Raw genomic sequence first — 17,065 nt, forward strand, 5'->3', positions numbered from 1 at the left:
GTGCCGCCCGGACGGAGGAGGAGGAGGAGGGTGTCGCCAGGGGGGGTCGGCTCTTGATGCTGGCCAGGTTGGGCAGAGCGGAGGCGCCGTCGCTCTCCCGGGAGGATTTGCTGCCCGAGGTGCGGCGGGTGCAGCGCGACGACCGGTCCTGGGGGTCAGACGGGTCCTCACACTCCGTCCGGGGGTCGTAGGAGAGCGGGAAGGTGCGTCGCTCCCAGGGCTGCACGGCCTGAGGGGAAACAGACACCAGGCTGGGGAAAATCCGCCAGAAAAAAGCTCTTCTGCTCCCATTTAGAATCATAGAATCGTCTAGGCTGGAAGGGGTCGGCTCTTGATGCTGGCCAGGTTGGGCAGAGCGGAGGCGCCGTCGCTCTCCCGGGAGGATTTGCTGCCCGAGGTGCGGCGGGGGGAGCGCGACGACCGGTCCTGGGGGTCAGACGGGTCCTCACACTCCGTCCGGGGGTCGTAGGAGAGCGGGAAGGGCGGCCGCTCCCAGGCCGGCACGCCCTAGGGGGAATTCCTTCCTAATGTTCAATCTAAACCTCCCCTGTTGGAGCTTGAAGCCGTTCCCTCTCGTTCTGTCACTAATTACCTGTGAGAAGAGACCAGCACCAACCTCTCTACAGTGTCCTTTCAAGTAGTTGTAGAGAGTGATGAGGTCTCCCCTCAGCCTCCTCTTCCTCACACTAAACAGCCCCAACTCCCTCAGCCGCTCCTCATACGATTTGTTTTCCAGCCCCCTCACCAGCTTCGTTGCCCTCCTCTGCACTCGCTCCAGCACCTCCAGATCTCTCTTGGATTGAGGTGCCCAAAACTGGACACAACACTCAAGGTGTGGCCTCCCCAGTGCTGAGCACAGGGGCACAATCACCTCCCTACTTCTGCTGGTCACACTATTTCTAATCCAAGCCAGAATGCTGTTGGCTTTCTTGCCCCCCTGGGCACACGCCGGCTCATATTCAGTGGTTTGTCAACTAGAACCCCCAGGTCTCTTTCCTCCAGGCAGCTCTCAGCAGCGGGAGGCGGCTCCACGGACCCGGCACAGCCACGGGCTCTGCTGTTACCAGGGCACAGAAAGCTCCAGCACACGCGGTGAGGACACAGCAGCCTCCAAAACCAACCAACCAACTGCTGGAAAAGCATCCCCCAACTCTCTCAGCCGAGCGGCTGGAGGGAACTTCCTCCCCACAGCGACGGGGATGAACCAGCCACGTGTGGAGAATCAGATTTATAGAATCATGAGATGGTTCGGGTTGGAAGGGACCTTAAAGATCACCTCGTTCCAACCCCCTGCCCTGGGCAGGGACACCTCCCACCACACCAGGTTGCTCCAAGCCCCCTCCAACCTGGCCTTGAACCCCTCCAGGGATGGGGCAGCCACAGCTTCTCTGGCCAACCTGGGCCAGGCTCTCACCACCCTCACACCAAAGAACTTCTTCCCCACATCTCAGCTCCATCTCCCCTCTTTCAGTGTCAAACCCTTCCCCCTCCTCCTAGGGCTCCCCTCCCTGATCCAGAGTCCCTCCCCATCTCTCCTGGAGCCTCTTGAGGGACTGGAAGGGGCTCTAAGGTCTCCCTTCTCTTCTCCAGGCTGAACCCCCCCAACTCTCTCAGCCCCCCCTCCCAGCAGAGGGGCTCCAGCCCTCCCAGCATCTCTGGGACCTCCCCTGGCCCTGCTCCAACAGGTTTCCAACGACACCAGAGCCACCAGCCCCACTCCAACAGGTTTCCAACGACACCAGAGCCAAGGGCCACGTTGGGAGCCATCCCCCACCTGCTCGTCCAGGCCGGCCTCGGGCGTGGAGCAGCGGGTGTCCTCGCTGGAGAGGAGGCGCACGGAGTCCCGGGAGAGGGGGGTGAGGGGGGCAGAGAGCAGTTCGGGGCTGATGGGGCTGCGCGGGGAGTGGGTGTGGGTCAGCTCCGGGTGGGAATGGCAGCTGCCCACGTCCGGGGATGCCGGTTGGGGAGTCGAGGGGTTCCCCAGCTGGGGGGTCGTCCGTCCGTCCGTCGATCTGTAAGACCTGAGAGAGGAGCACGTTTGAGAGACGGGTTCCAGCCCCCACCCCCTCCATTGATACAGGGGCTCAGGCCGCTGCCACCCGATGTCACCCCATGGCCCCACACACTGCCCCCCCCTCGGGAACAGCCCTGCGGTGGGGAACACGGGGATTTGGGGCACACACGAGCAGGGGATGCTGCAGCCCAGGGGTTAAACTCATCCAGGCTCAGTTCTGTCCCATCCCCTGTCCCAAGGCAGCTTCGCAGCACTGACACTGCTCTCCTGGGGTTCCGTGTCCCACAGATCTCCTGAGCTGTCAGTGCTGCATAAACACCCTGATGAGAAGCCACCCCACCATTCAAACTTGGTTTTTCCAAATTTTCCACTGTTCACACACCAGGTGACACCGGGCAGCTCAAGAACCCAGCACAGGGAATCAGTAACGCTGGAAACGCAGCAGGTTCTACAGTTGGGTGTAGGAGGAGCACTCTAAAACCCCCGGACTTCAGATGATTTAAACCAAGAATAAAGAAAGTTTTGAGCACCTACAGATGAAAGACCCACAGGCTGCAAACAGAGAAACCAAACTGGAGTCCCCACATCTGTGTGCAACTCCTCGAGATGAACCACGACAGCGATCAAGGGCTCCCAAGGATCAGATTCCAAATCCTACCTTGGCCAAAGCGTTCACCAGGACACAGAGCCCCAGCCCCAATTAGACTAATAAAGCAGCTACACCTGCAGCGAGTTACAGTCCAAGTGCTGAGTCAAACTGCAATTTAAAAGCTGCTACAGGGAAAAAACCAAACCCTTCTGCTACCGCACAGGATGCCCAGCAGATCTGCTGGAGCAGGTCTCAAAGAGGATGACATTTCATGGAGACAAAGCAAGTTTACACCAACGTTTACTGGTCCTCAGCTGGCCCAGGCAAGGAGAGAGGTATGGGCTGAATCACAGCACCAAGGAGTTACTGGGCCCCGAGGGGCTCCAGCTGTTTCTAAAGAAAGACAGAAGCAGCCACCAAGAACAACCCTGGGCTGGGAACTGAGGGACCGAGCAAGGAACCTGCTGAGGAGGAGCTCGGGACGTGGCTGAACTTGGCCAAGCTGTTCTTGGCACAAACGCAGCAAACCAGGTCCTGGGTCACAGGGAGGAACGTGTCCAGCAGAGCAGGGACACTCCATCCCCACCTCTCCCTGCTGGGGACCTGCACTGGGATTCCCCAGCTCCACGGGAATCTCCATCCTTGGAATTGTCCATGCAATGGCCAGGCAAAGCCACGGCCAACATGGTCTTCTGCTGGCAACAGCCCTGCAGGAGGCTGGACCAGAGACCTCTGCAAGTCCTTTCCCACCAGCATTCCTACACCTATGAGCTTTTAAATCCACCTCAATTACCAAGCCAGGACCTCAAACCAGCATCTTCCACCAACATCCCTACAAGAGGGTCTTCAGAGAAACCAAGTTAAGGTGAAGGGCTCCCAGATGTGAGAAACGGGGCTGAAGAAGTTCACAAAAACCCACCCAAACCACCCACACTCCACCAGCACTGGGAAAGGCAGCTGCAGATGAAAGAAGGCGGCAGCAGCACGGAGTTTGACAAAGGCCACCTTTGCATTTGCAGAAGTTCTGGCAGAAATAACCTCTCATGATCAGACACACACGAGGGGGATCAACAGAAACCACCACCTGACTAAAGCGACTGGGCGCGTGTCTGCGCCCAGCTGGAGTTCAGCAGGAACCAAACAAAGCCTTGGAAATCAAACAGAGAAGAGCAAATCTCTCCTTATGCAGGTTTGTGATGAGAGGAACAGCTGGAAACCGTGTGGGTTTTAGACGCCCACTCACAAAAACACTGCAGAAAGGGAACTGAGTGTCCAGTGACCAGAGGAACGTAAGGACAAGAATTTAAATGGAGCAGGGAAATGGCACTGCTGAAGTGATCCAGTGGAGATGCCACAGACAGCGCGACGTTGGGAACAACCACCTTTCCTTCTTCCTGCACGAAGGACCCCCATCTCAGCCCTTCTGTTCTTCTCTGGCCCCCCGAGCTGGAGCACCAGCCCCTGTGCTTCCAGAGCGATGCAAGCGCTTGAGAAAGCAGAGTCCAAACAGATGGGCCAAGAGCTGGTTTTCCAGGACTTAACTGGGAACTTCACCCCCATTTAGCACAACTCCATCTCCTGCAAGGTGCTCTTGTGGATGGGGACCAAGCCTCCCAATACCACCACAAGCTTTTAACCGTTTTTACGGATCAGCCAAGCTGCTCCCAAGAGCATCCCACTGTTGGGAACGACACGTTGGCCAGGAGGAACCTGCTGCATCCTCTCTGTGCTCCAGTGCTGGTGCAGGGGGACAGACATGGAGCCCCCGGGGCCGTACCTGCTGCCGCGCCGCTGCGGGGGCATGCTCGTGCTCCAGAGCCACCGGGCTCGCTCCATCTCCTCACACTTGCCGTGCCGAGCGGTGAAGGCCGAATCAGACAAGTCCTCGATCTGGGAAGGGGAAGGGCAAAGGGTTTGATCAGAGCTGGTTTATATTAAACCCTCTCCCACCATGTGCTGTTTTTCCAGCCTTTGCTACAGCAAGAATTTAAAGAAAGGCTTCCATCTCACAGACCTATCAGTGAGAGCACCTCATTAAGCTGAGCCTGCATTGCTTGGGAAGAGATTTAAGAACTGAAAACCAAAGAGAAATACTTATCCCAGAGCGAAAGCGCTCACACAGAGGTTTAAGGAAATACCACCATTATCAGTTTCGCTAAAATAGTAACCCCAGCTGCGTGACCGGTCATGATTGCTTGATTAAGACTATTCCATAAAAAGATCACTGCCTGGAGAGGTCTCCTGACAGCAATGAGACCTCAGACTCAGCAGCACCCAGACAGTAAACCCAGCTTCAGCCTTATCAGGCCTGTCCTCAAAGGGAACCAACCCCAGGCTGGTTTCTGCAAGGCCACTTGTGTGTTTTCTTGCTCGGTCGCTCCTGACCCCATCCCACGTTAATTCAGAACTAAAACTCTTCCTACCTCCTCATTGTCTTCATCAGGGCTGGCTTTCAGAGCGCTGATATCCACCTCACGCCAGCTGCAACACACAACATTGGAGAACAGTCAACCCCAGGCACCACCAGCCCTGAGCACCCAGACAGTAAACCCAACTTCAGCCTTATCAGGCCTGTCCTCAAAGGGAACCAACCCCAGGCTGGTTTCTGCAAGGCCACTTGTGTGTTTTCTTGCTCGGTCGCTCCTGACCCCATCCCACGTTAATTCAGAACTAAAACTCTTCCTACCTCCTCATTGTCTTCATCAGGGCTGGCTTTCAGAGCGCTGATATCCACCTCACGCCAGCTGCAACACACAACATTGGAGAACAGTCAACCCCAGGCACCACCAGCCCTGCACCCCACTCATTTGATTTTGGGGGATCAAAACCACAAGCCTCCCATGACGAGCAACATATTTAGGCTCGGTTTTAAGCCAAGTGGCCACATTTGCCTACCAAAACCCCTCCTGTGCTGTCACACCATGGTTTCTCCCCCTCCCCTGTTGGCCTGTCCTGCTTTGAGCTTCATGGAAAGGGTTCTCCAGCCTTGGAATGGGCTGCCCAGGGAAGTGGTTGAGGCACCATCCCTGGAGGTGTTCAAAAGATAGGTTGACGTGCTCCTCAGGAATATGGTTTAGTGATGTGTTTTTTTCCTTGGGTGGTGGTGTGGGGTTTTTTTGTCTGTTTTTGGTTTTGTTTTTTTTTCTAAGAGTTAGGTTGATGGTTGGACTAGATGATCTTTACAGTCCCTTCCAACCCAGACAATTCTATGATTCTATGATCTTTCTGCTGTGGGTCGGGTCCCACCGAGTGTGGCACCAGGGGACAGGCAGGAGATGTCCCTCCATGGTGGGAGGGTGAGGAATGGAGAGGAGGTCACCAGTGTGCTCCCTTCCTTTCTGCCCCCCTGCCCAGCTCCCGGCGCTGGTCTGGCAGTGCGGCCGGAGCCTGCCCAAGGGCAGAGGAAGCAGAGCAGATGCTGCAGCGTTTCCTCCTCTTCCTCTGGCTCAGCAACAGGCTCCCTCCCCGCCCAACTCTGACCGGGCCTGGGAAGAGCGTGTAGGACCAGGAGGAAGAAAGAGGTAAAGCTGGGAAAGAGACCAGGAGGACTGGGAACTGGGTGGTTTGGATGAAGAAGCGGCACCGGTGCTGCAGCGCGTTGGCACAGTCCCACCCAGGTGAGAAAACCAGCTCATCCATGGTGTCAATCCAAGAACATCCACGGGCCGACAGCTCAGCTCCTTGTGCTCTGCTCAGGCAGAGAAACCTTCTGGTTCCTACACAGCCCAGGGATGGGAGAGCTTCTCATCACCCAAGGCGATGGTAGTTACCCATCCCGGACACGTGTGGAGCTGGGAAACCACCAGGTCCTTCAGCTCAACACGCTCAGCAGCTTTGCAGAAGGACAGGGGACACCCAAGGTGACTTCAGATTGCACAGAGACCCCAGCAGAGAGTTGGCTTCCACGCACGAGTGACCCTCAGGAAACATATTCCCTAACTCACCAAATCTACATCGTTTTCCAAACTTCCTGCTACTTTCAAGGAAGAAGAAAGCCCTTCTCCTCGGCAGCCACTGGGTCAAAGCCCTGAGCTTCTGGTGAGACATTTCCACAGCAGAAGCAGATGAGCTGGACTCATCAGAAGTTCTGCTGGAGCCAGGGATCAGGCACGTACCTGGGCGTGAGGATCTCTTTGTACTGCAGTTTCTCCACACGAGTCGTGGCAGCAACGGACATCGGGATGACAATGTTGTTAATATCAAACGAACTTTCGCCTCTCCTCCTCCTTGGCTGCTGGAAGATGAAGATGAGAAGCAAGTGAGAAAGGGCTGTAGGTTTTGTCCTGTTAAGTCATTGATGGGAAAAGGAGGTGGCCCCATATGAAATGGCCTTATAGGACCTGTGGAGACTCCAGAACGGAGTCCATCTACTGCCTGCTGGAAGTCCTCTTCCCAACCCAAAATCCTTAGTTTGGAGGGGTACACACAAGGGCAGGGGCTGCGGTGGCCCTGACGGCACTGAAGCGAGGTGACAAGGGCTGCTGAGCTCTGGCCACCATCTCCACATGGCCACCAGCCAAGGCAGATCAGGAGATGGGTTTATCCAGCTGATGAACTGACCCGGCAAGAAGAAAAGCCTCCCATAAAACCCAATTCCCAACCGCCAACGTAAAGAAAGTAGCAAGACCATCATGGGAAGAACCATCCTGTTTGGCAACAGCCCCCCTGCTCGTGTCCCTGGGGGGGTCTGGACCCATCACAGGTAGCATTGTGACAGAGGAGGGAGGTGACACAGTGACACAGGAGTTCACCTCGGGTTCTGACAGCTGTACCAAGAGCCTGACGGCTTCCCTCTGCATGGTGCTTTTGATCAAAATAGATTTTCTAAGACAGAAATAAGCTCCACACGAATCTATTTAAAGCTGGCTGAACGCTGGGTGCTCTCCTACCATCTGTCTCCCCAAAAACCTCCCCCAAACCTGTGACAGCAGCACCGCCGGTACAGGGACATGGAGTCACCTGCCATTTACCGTGTCCTTCATCTCCTTTGATCCCCGTGGGTTGGAATGTCAAAAGATGTGGAAACCCACGTGCCAGGGGCAGAGCCCAGGACTTGTGTGATGTTGGGTGAGGACAGAGTTGGGTGGACAACTATCACCACGGCAGCAGGGAAATTCCAAGGTCTCACCATCAACAGCGAGGCCCGAGCCAGCGGTTGTGGTGCACACGCAAACCTGCACCAGGCTGGGAGGCTTGAACTGAGGACTTGGACCCTCAAGCCCAAAGACCAGACCCTGGGACCCCCCAGTGGAGGACTCGGATGGTGAAGACACTTCATCTTGTTTTTCTGAGTGAATTTGTGAAAAAGCAGCAGAAAAAGCAGCAAGAGAAGACCAAGACATGTGTGTGAAGCAAAAGGAAATGTCATCTGGACACGCCAGAGCTGCTGAGGAGACCCATCCTCTGCTCAAAAATACCCAGCACTTCCAAGCCAAACCACCATTGCTTTGTTGGGTTCTTCAGAAACCCTGTGGTGGCCTCACTGATGTCACAGCTGATGTCACAACAGCAAACTCTGCAGTGAAGGAACCCACCCGGGACACGGCAGCCCCAGAGCAACAAGCTTGGAGCAAGGACAAGGACACACAGGGTTGAGCTGGACGTGGTACCCCCAGCTCTGTGTCTCAACCACCCTGGTTTCACCACCAGGGTTTGTGGAACTCTGCTCTGTCATCCCCTGGTCACAGCCAGCTTTGGCTGCGGCACAAACCACTAACTGGAGTGCTCAGACAGGGGCCAGGTCCTTCACTGGGACACTTGAGGGTTCAATTCAGCCCTTTCATGGAGGGTTTCTGCTATCGTGGGTCAGGCACCGGGAGGATGGATGGTGTCTGGAGAGGAGCTGTGTCACCAATCTGTCCCAGAGGATGGTGGGAGGGAGTGGTGGCCCTTCTCACTGATGGCTTTTAGACACAGCTCCACAAAGTCCCAAATCCTGTCATCCTTTAGCATTTGGGGAGGCTGAGTGTGTCTCAGAAGACAGCGTGAATTAAAAAACTGCCGGAGCTTGTGTGTAGGTGAACATTTAAGATCCCAACCACCACTGCCCTGGGACTCAGCCCCAATCCCATCTACAGCCCAGTGCCACCGAGGCCAGGAAGGGAAAGCCATCCCAGTGGAAGCACCGCTGTACCAGCAGCAGCACACTGCTGCTCCTCAGCTCTTCTCCTCCTGGCATCCCCGGGCAACTTCAGAAACCAGAACACAGACACGGAGCAACGCCAGGGGACTACTAAGAGCAGGAACCAGCAGTTACTGAGATGACACCAAATGCAGGTGGGTGGCACAGCCAACGTCAACCCAGGAACCCCAGCAGACCCAAAATCAGAGTGAAAAAAGAGGGTCAACCACCAGTTGAACCAAAAGGTCCAGCAAGGTAGGTGAAATTCTGGGTGCTCTGATGTCTAAGATGCCTACACTGCTCAAAAGCTGATCCCCCGTGGTGGAGCTGAGCTCAGGAACCTCTCCAGAAAGGCAGGAGATACTTACGGCCGCGCTGGAGGTGCCCTGCGAAGTCGTGCCGGCGGGAGCGGAGCCGTCCGAGGAGGTGGACAGTTGCCGCGCGATGGGGCTGTGAGGCGCGGGGGTCGCAGCCGCCGACAAGTAGCTGGGGCCACCGACGTCCGCGTGGTGCTTCAACACTGCACGGGGGGAGGGAGGGAGGGAGAAAAACGAAGACCCCCTCGTTAGCCAGACCAACCGAGGGGGTGGGATAGAAAAAAGGACCACGTGTGCACCAAGGAGGACTTTGCATGAAAGAAGAAGCGCCTTCTGACGGAGAACTTGGGGGGGACCCTGGGGGGAGAAGCGGTTTAGAGCACACGAGGCGTTGCTGCGCCAAGGCCCCAGAAGCAGCGGGTTTTTTCCCCTTCTCGGCGGGGGGAAGAGAGGCTGGATGCGCAGCGAAGCCCAAGCTCCCCCCGAGAGACCTGGCCGTGGGAGCCTACCTTCACTCCTCTCAGACGAGCTGTCTCGCAATCGCTTTTTGTCAAAGGCAGGAGGCTGGACAAGCGAGCGCTCTGGCGCTCTCTCGGCCTTGGACACGGCCGTAAAATCGTCTAAAGGCGGCCTGTGTGCCTTGTCTGGTTGGATTTTGTGCTGTGAGCGCTCTGAGGAGGGGAACAGAGAAAGAGCTATGAAACGCCAGTTTTCACCTCTCTTTCTGGTGGGGTTTGGGGGTGGCTCGGGCAGAGTTTACCCACTCCGTAAATCCAGACAGGTCGGGGCTCAAGAGGAGGGATGTGCTCAGAGCAGAAGGAGCTGCAGCACAACCTCAGGCTGCACAAAAAGAGGTCCCTACGAGCCAAGACCAGCCTGAATTTTACATCCTACACCCACTTCACCTTCAGCCCTGGCCTGCGGTACCGTGGCCTTATGTCCCAGAGCTGAATTTGAAGGGCATCCTCCTCCTCCTCCTCCTCTCAGATTCCTCGGCTGTGGGGTACCGAGTGGGGCAGGGTTTCTGTGCATGGCAGAGGCAGGGGGAGGACACTTACTGGCTGCAGTGAAGAAGGAATTCACCAGCTTGTGGCGGTCCTTGCGAGCAGGGTCGGCCAGGCTGCTGGTCGGCAGGGGGGCCCTGTGCTTGAGCGAGAGCTTTTTGGGAGGTTTAATTTTCTCGTAGGGTTTGTTCTGCCACTGAGATTTCAACATGCTCTGGAAGTGCAGGCTGGTCGGCACATCTGCGGAGGGACAGATGAGACACAGTCAAATTAACTTTAGTCAACACACCAGAAAGCTGTGGCGCCACAACCCTCTCCCAGTCCCCCCCAGTAAGAACAGCCCTGGACAAACATCCAGGTGTTGAGTGACTAGAAGACCTGGGCTTGCCTACACCTTCCTTGCCTTCAGGGAGGACCTGTAGTGTTAGGACCCAACATTTCTCATCTGAAATGAGAAATGCTTCTCATCTGAAGCTCTCTGAGAGAAGGACGTTCCTACAGGATTCACAGTCCAAGTAAATCCTGGCAGGAAAATGAAGCTTTTGTCAGAAAACCCATGTGTTTTCACCACTGAAGGTATCTCACGTACTGCCACGCTCGACTCTGCTATCTCAGATCTGACTTCCAAGAATCCGAGCTATCTCGGCACATCAAATCTACAGAGGGACGGGCTGGAAGAGAGAAATTCAGCTTAAATCCTCAATTTCAGGTCAAGCCAAAAGCCAAGCAAGTAGAGCATGATGTTAACCTGCCTGATGTCACCTCAGTCATCTAAGGGAGGCCGTGTGAGGGAGCACACCTTGGAGCAGGAGTTCCTCAGGCATGGCTGGGTCACAGTCATTTCTGAGCAGGCAAACTCCTGGTCATTAGCTGGGCAAGGGAGGCATTTTGGGCCTCAGGTTTCTGGGGTGATCCAGGGTACCAGTCCCCGTTGAACACTGCTGTCTCCCACGTGTGCTGCACTGCTCTGAAATTCGGCAGATGCTACTTTTGCTCACAATCCTCAAGCTTCGTTTCTCCCCGATCCCACACAGACGTGCGCTCCCGACCTCAGCCCAATGACAGAACACTCTTGGGATCATTCAGTGTATTTCTTGGGCAGATAGACTAAGGTAGACTAGAAAAACCATTAATCGGAGGAGCAAACTGCTCCACCCTCAGGAACCCCACAAATAAGCCTTATTTTCCACACTCAGCTTCAAACTTCAGATTTGATCACCAAATACCTAAGTCTCCTCCAAGACCCAGCTCTCTCTTACATGCTCGTGGGTCAAAATCCTAGTTGGGAAAAGCTTTAAAACTTTTAGGGTTAACAGGAAAACTACTGAGACTTGAATTTATCTTCTCCAGCTGCACCCATGAGATCATTTTACACCCCCACTTGAGGTATGATGTGCCCCCCATCTGCTCTCCTCCCCCAGTATGGACCAGCAGAGAGGAACCTTCCCAGGCCCCACAGGAGGAATAAAGCTCCTTGCCCCACAGAGGAGGACACGAAGGCAATTAGGAGCTGCCATGGGATTTAGAAATTGCATCTAGATAATCTCAGAGGGAAAGCAAAAGGGATTCACGACCTGTCCTTAGTCTCAACGGCCGGTATCTGAACCCCTCTGAAATTTCCCCACCCATTCCAGGGACAGGAAAGCCCCAGCAGATCCCAGGCAAACAGGATGGAGAGAGCTGGGCTGGAGTCAGCTGTAATTAATTGGAGGAACTCGACTCTGAGGAAAAAGCCAGGAAAAAGCATTTTGAGTACCTTGATGGTTAAAGCTCTGGTTTAGCCCCGGTTGTTTGCTAAGGACGGGCTCCCACAGGGCAATGGCAGCTCCGTGACCACCACTCCTGGTTTGTGGGGACATGTCCCACAGGACAGAGAGAGGGGCCAAGCCAGTCCTGGGAACTTGACTTCAAGGAAAAAGCCAGGAAAAAGCATTTTGAGTACCTTGATGGTTAAAGCTCTGGTTTAGCCCCGGTTGTTTGCTAAGGACGGGCTCCCACAGGGCAATGGCAGCTCCGTGACCACCACTCCTGGTTTGTGGGGACATGTCCCACAGGACAGAGAGAGGGGCCAAGCCAGTCCTGGAAGGACACGGCCAGCAAGGCTGCAACATCACCAGCCTTTGGCAAAACAGCCTCTTCACTAATCTTTTCCTTTCTCCTGAAAATTCATCCCATCCCAGCAGCCCACACACATGTGGAAGGAGGAGACAGGTCGGAGGGAAAGGGGAAAAATGCCCAACAAAACGTTGTCAGCAGAAAATGATTTATTTGCTGGCTTGTCCCTGTCCTGCTGTCAGCACAGGAGTCTGTGCAGGCGAGTGACACCGGTGCTCGGCCGAGCGGTGCAGGCCTCCCGGGGACCGGCAGATGGCAACCGCACGGAGCCCCGGCGCTCAGCCTCCCCACCAGGGTTATTACATCATCTGAAAATCCCCAGCGAGAAATCAGATCAACCAGAAGAAAAAAAAAAAAAAAAAAAAAAAAAAAAGATCGCAAGCCCTGAAAGGAAAGGGACAAAGCGCTTACGAAGCACAAACACGAGGGGTTAAAAGCCGCCGTGGTGCCTGCACCCCGCTTGCCAAAAGGATAAATGATCTTTTTTTTTTCCTCCCGCTGCGCCTGGTGGTTTTGCCCTTGGCAAACGGCACCGGAGATCCCCGGCTGCTGGCACCGGCGCAGCCCCGGAGAGACGGGCTCAAAGCGAAAGCCAGCACATGCTCAGAGCTCCAAGGGCAGGCTCCATCCAACAACCTCCTCCAGAAAGGCTTCACCCAGCCTCTGCCCGCCCACCCGCAGGGCTCTCAAGGTGAGCCCCCAAAATAAGCAGGGAGGAGCAGCAGCAGCAGCCTGGATTAACGCTCACGGGGCTGGCAGACACCTCCATGCAGGTGAACAACGTCAGGCAGAGAGATTTCCCCACCTGAACACCCTACCTGGCTTTACCTTTGGATAAAAAAAAGCATCCCCATCCCCAAAAATCAAAACTACGTAAAGCATCGGTGAAAATCAAAGTTAATCCAAGGCAGGGAGGGGGGCTTCCCTATAGGTTTTTTAAGTTTTATACCATATAGTTTTACAAACAAAGTTTTTAATCTCACGCAGCCAGGACGGATCTTTCCCCACGTGAGCTGGTGACCCGAAGAAAAAGGGAAAGGGAATGTGGGATGAGATAATTTGCCCGGTGGCCACGCTGCCATGGGACACAACAGGTTTTCTCACCGCTTCCGAGGATATTAGACTTAACACCAGAGAGGGAGGATTCCAAGTGCTGTGAAATCAGGAAATAAGTTTCTGCTTCAGGAGTTCAGTGAAGAAGCCCATTTAGTGTTTCTGAACATGTCTTTCAGAAGGGGGGGGTGATTTGGTTTTTAAAAATAGCACCAATTTACTATTTTAGTCTATTTTAAATATAGTGCTAGCTGAAGATGCCAGATTAATTGTTCCCAGACACTCTGTGCATTTCCTGCTGCTGCCCAAAGTCTGTGCAAAGCTGGAATTTAGGCTCAAAGACACCCACGAGCCCAGTATCTTGACCCAGACCAACCACTTGGTGGTCCCATGAGATGGGGGGACACACACCTTCCTCCCAGTATTACCACTGGTGCTTCACACCCCAAGCAGCTCCTGCCCAGGGAAGGAATTGCTACAATCCATTTACTGCCTGGCTCTCCTGATAAAAGAGCCAGTTCCTATCATTTGTGGCCCTGTATTTTGTGATCAGAGGAAGAAGATGACAGATGGACACCAACCTCATGCAAGCCACTAGTTTTTGTTCAAAGAACAGGCTTGTGTTTAATTTGGCAGCTTTGGAAACGAAAGAGTCTGGAAACTACTTATTTTCCCTTGGGAAAAGTCCCTACACATGAAATCTGTGAATATCCCCCAGTCAGGGGTGGTTAGTTATTCCTCTTAATGATGATTAACCCTGACACTGTAATACAGGGAAACGAGTGCCTTGCTGGGAACATCCCTTCTCGCTGTACCCTCTGAACCATGGAAGATCACTTACAATTCCTTACAAGGTCAAAAAAATTTCCTCTGACTTAAATCAATCCACGAATAATTTTATACAGATGAATAAACTCTGTGGAAGCAAATATTTCTCAAAGGGTTTTAGGACCGAAGACACCAGCCTAAGACCCGGGTCCCATAAGGACTCCAGGCTCCGCTTGGTCTCTTGGAGCTGAGCAAGGAGGGTCCAGCTCAGGTTCCCTTAACATAGGTCACAGCAGAGATGGGACACTTTCCCAGACCCTTCCACTCCAGTAACGCTCTACATCTAGAAATACTGGCAGAGGAACAAGCTTGGTCGAACCCAAGCACATCTTGGATGAACCCAAGCAGATCTTGGACGAACCCAAGCAGATCTTGGACGAACCCAAGCAGATCTTGGACGAACCCAAGAAGATCTTGGACAAACCCAAGCAGATCTTGGACAAACCCAAGCAGATCTTGGACAAACCCAAGAAGATCTTGGACGAACCCAAGAAGATCTTGGACGAACCCAAGAAGATCTTGGACAAACCCAAGCAGATCTTGGACGAACCCAAGCAGATCTTGGATGAACCCAAGCAGATCTTGGACTTCCTCTGGAAGCCCAGGATGGAGGAGCAGGCTCTGGACCCCCCTCCAAGCACCCCTTGTAGCCCATTCTCAGCACCCAGTTGGAGAACTCCCCCTCCGTGGGTGCTGCGCTTACCATCCGGGAATGACAGGACAGGATGGATACAGGAGTCCAGCTGGGAGAGACGCTCCAGCAAAGGGGCATCGTACTGGATTTCCAGAGTCGTCGAGCTTCGGGTGCCACAGAGAGCACACGAGGGGTTCACGTCACAGCTACACCGCGCCAGGCTGTTACGATGGACCTGGGAAGAGGGGAAGAACAGCGTCAATATTTCAGAGATCACCATGTCTAAGGGCTCTCCTCACACCTTCCCCTTTGACAGCTCATGAAAAAACATCCTAAAGGCTGTTCGTTTTTTTTTATACCTTGTCTAAAAGCTGTTCATTAAGCCCAGATTCATAAAAGGAGGCTTTCACTTTGCATAAACACAACTGAAAACTACTACTCACCAGCACAGACAGTTTAACGTCTACTGAATTTGACTAAAAGGGTTTAATTTTATCTAGGTTGAAACCTCATTTATAAAAACCATGAGGCAGCACAATTCAGTTGTCAGAGAGGGGAAAAAAAAAGCCTTTTTTGAGTTCAGACGGGTCAGAGAGCCATCACTCTATGCCAAGAGCTGCCACTTACAGGGACATCTTTACAGAGTGAAAAAGGGGGGTTTTCAACCTTGTTTCCTAAACCAGGACAGACTCTCAATTCACAGATTTATTGACTTGATATAGACTTCATTTATATGAAACCACTGCAGGCAGATGCAGAACTGGATGTAAATCCCATACAGAGGAAGCAACCAATGATTCCCATCAAAATTCAAGGATATATCAAACTGGATTCTGCAGGAATCTGTTCTGAGTCTAGGATTATTCAAAACATTTCCATTAATGACTCGAATGACAGAAGAGATAACATCCTTAAGCTTTAGCAAATACCACTAGAACTAGGAAGGGCTGCAAGCACCTGAAGGAAAGAGCTGGAAATTATCTAAAATAAATAAGATTCAATTCACTGAGGGCAAATGCAACGAGGAGATGCTTCAGCGACCAGTGAAGAGGAGGATGAGGTAACTGCCCAGTTCTGCCCCGGAGGATCTGGTGGTTATTAAGGATGAGAAAAGGAGAGTGAATCAGCAGCGTCGTACCACGACAGAGAATTAATGCCCCACGGGGTTTAGGAACAGGGGTGGCCGCACAGGAGGCGTGAGATCATCCTGGGGATGAGCTGGGGGGATGCTCCCAGTTTGGGGCACATATTGCAGGAAACGTGTGCAACCAACGGAGAGGAAAACCACAAAAAAAAAAAAAAAAAAAAATCACAAGATGCAAAAAAGTAATGTCCTATGGGCAAAATCAGTGTTTAGTGTAGAGGTGACCACATTAGGAATTACCACACCAACTTCCACACTTCGGGGAGTAGCTCCTGAAGCGACACGGGGAGCCGACCAGTTTACACCAACTGGGACTACTGGTAATGACTTTAATGGCAGCCAAGGGAGATTCTATTAGAAAGTTTGGTTTGTTTGCTTTTGCTGCCTGAGGAACAAGACTGGCTAAGGTCCCAAAGAGCTTGGCTAAGGAGGTTCAGACCAACCATCTGGCAGGCTCTGAGGATAAAGCAGCCTGTCTGGGGTGTGGGGATGCCAGGGGGGGACCACAGGAGATCCCTTTCTGTCTTCCTCAAGACCAGTCCTGTTCCCAACCCAGTGCAGAGACCCACCCAACCTTAGAGCCTCTTTTTTTTTCTTACAGGACATCTCCTAACTTAAAAATGTCAAGGGATGTTCGTTCAGATTTCATACCACAGGAGGCACAGTTACAGAGAATCTCTATGCAAACATAATGTTGCATTCAGATTTCATACCAAAGGAGGCACAGTTACAGAGAATCTCTATGCAAACAGTGAACTCTCCTGGTTCTAATTTCTGGTGGCAACAATCCACAACCAGAGTGTGGTCAACTGGACGTGGTATTTCTGGACCATGACTTGGCCGTCACTCAGCTTTCTCTTGGATAACACAGAAATCCCCTGCAATCTGGTGTATCTTCCACCCTGTGGAACGGCTCTTCTGAACCATCTCTGATTATCGAATGGGTTTGATGACTCCAGTCAAGATCTAACATGGAATTTAACAGTCCCTTCTCGAAACACTGAGTGCACAAGTCGGTGTCACCTATGAGGTAGTTCAGAAACTTCCAAGTCACTGAAGACCTTGCAGGCAGCCACTGCAGAGCTCTACCACAAATACCCCAGACATGCATCCACAGCTTATTTGGGCAACTCGTCCCAGTGCCTCACCACTCTCACACTAAAGAATTTCGAATGGGTTTGATGGCTCCAGTCAAGATCTAACACAGAATTTAACAGTCCCTTCTCGAAACACTGAGTGCACAATT

The 17,065-nt window shown here is 53.2% G+C and overlaps 1 protein-coding gene across 1 annotated transcript in view; it reads right to left on the reverse strand.

The window, feature by feature from the left end:
- Positions 1 to 17,065, reverse strand: part of KANSL1 (KAT8 regulatory NSL complex subunit 1) — a 110,455-nt gene that overhangs the window by 1,077 nt on the left and 92,313 nt on the right. The window contains exons 7-15 of the mRNA XM_014956471.1: positions 14,745 to 14,910; positions 10,100 to 10,285; positions 9,551 to 9,712; positions 9,093 to 9,244; positions 6,719 to 6,837; positions 5,290 to 5,347; positions 4,381 to 4,493; positions 1,775 to 2,021; positions 14 to 229 (exon numbers count right to left, since the gene is read on the reverse strand). Coding sequence (XP_014811957.1) covers positions 14 to 229; positions 1,775 to 2,021; positions 4,381 to 4,493; positions 5,290 to 5,347; positions 6,719 to 6,837; positions 9,093 to 9,244; positions 9,551 to 9,712; positions 10,100 to 10,285; positions 14,745 to 14,910 — 1,419 coding nt within the window. The remainder of the gene's footprint in view (positions 1 to 13; positions 230 to 1,774; positions 2,022 to 4,380; positions 4,494 to 5,289; positions 5,348 to 6,718; positions 6,838 to 9,092; positions 9,245 to 9,550; positions 9,713 to 10,099; positions 10,286 to 14,744; positions 14,911 to 17,065) is intronic.

The sequence above is a fragment of the Calidris pugnax genome, unplaced genomic scaffold (genome assembly GCF_001431845.1).
Source record: "Calidris pugnax isolate Ruff unplaced genomic scaffold, ASM143184v1 scaffold167, whole genome shotgun sequence".
Classification (NCBI taxonomy): Eukaryota; Metazoa; Chordata; class Aves; order Charadriiformes; family Scolopacidae; genus Calidris; species Calidris pugnax.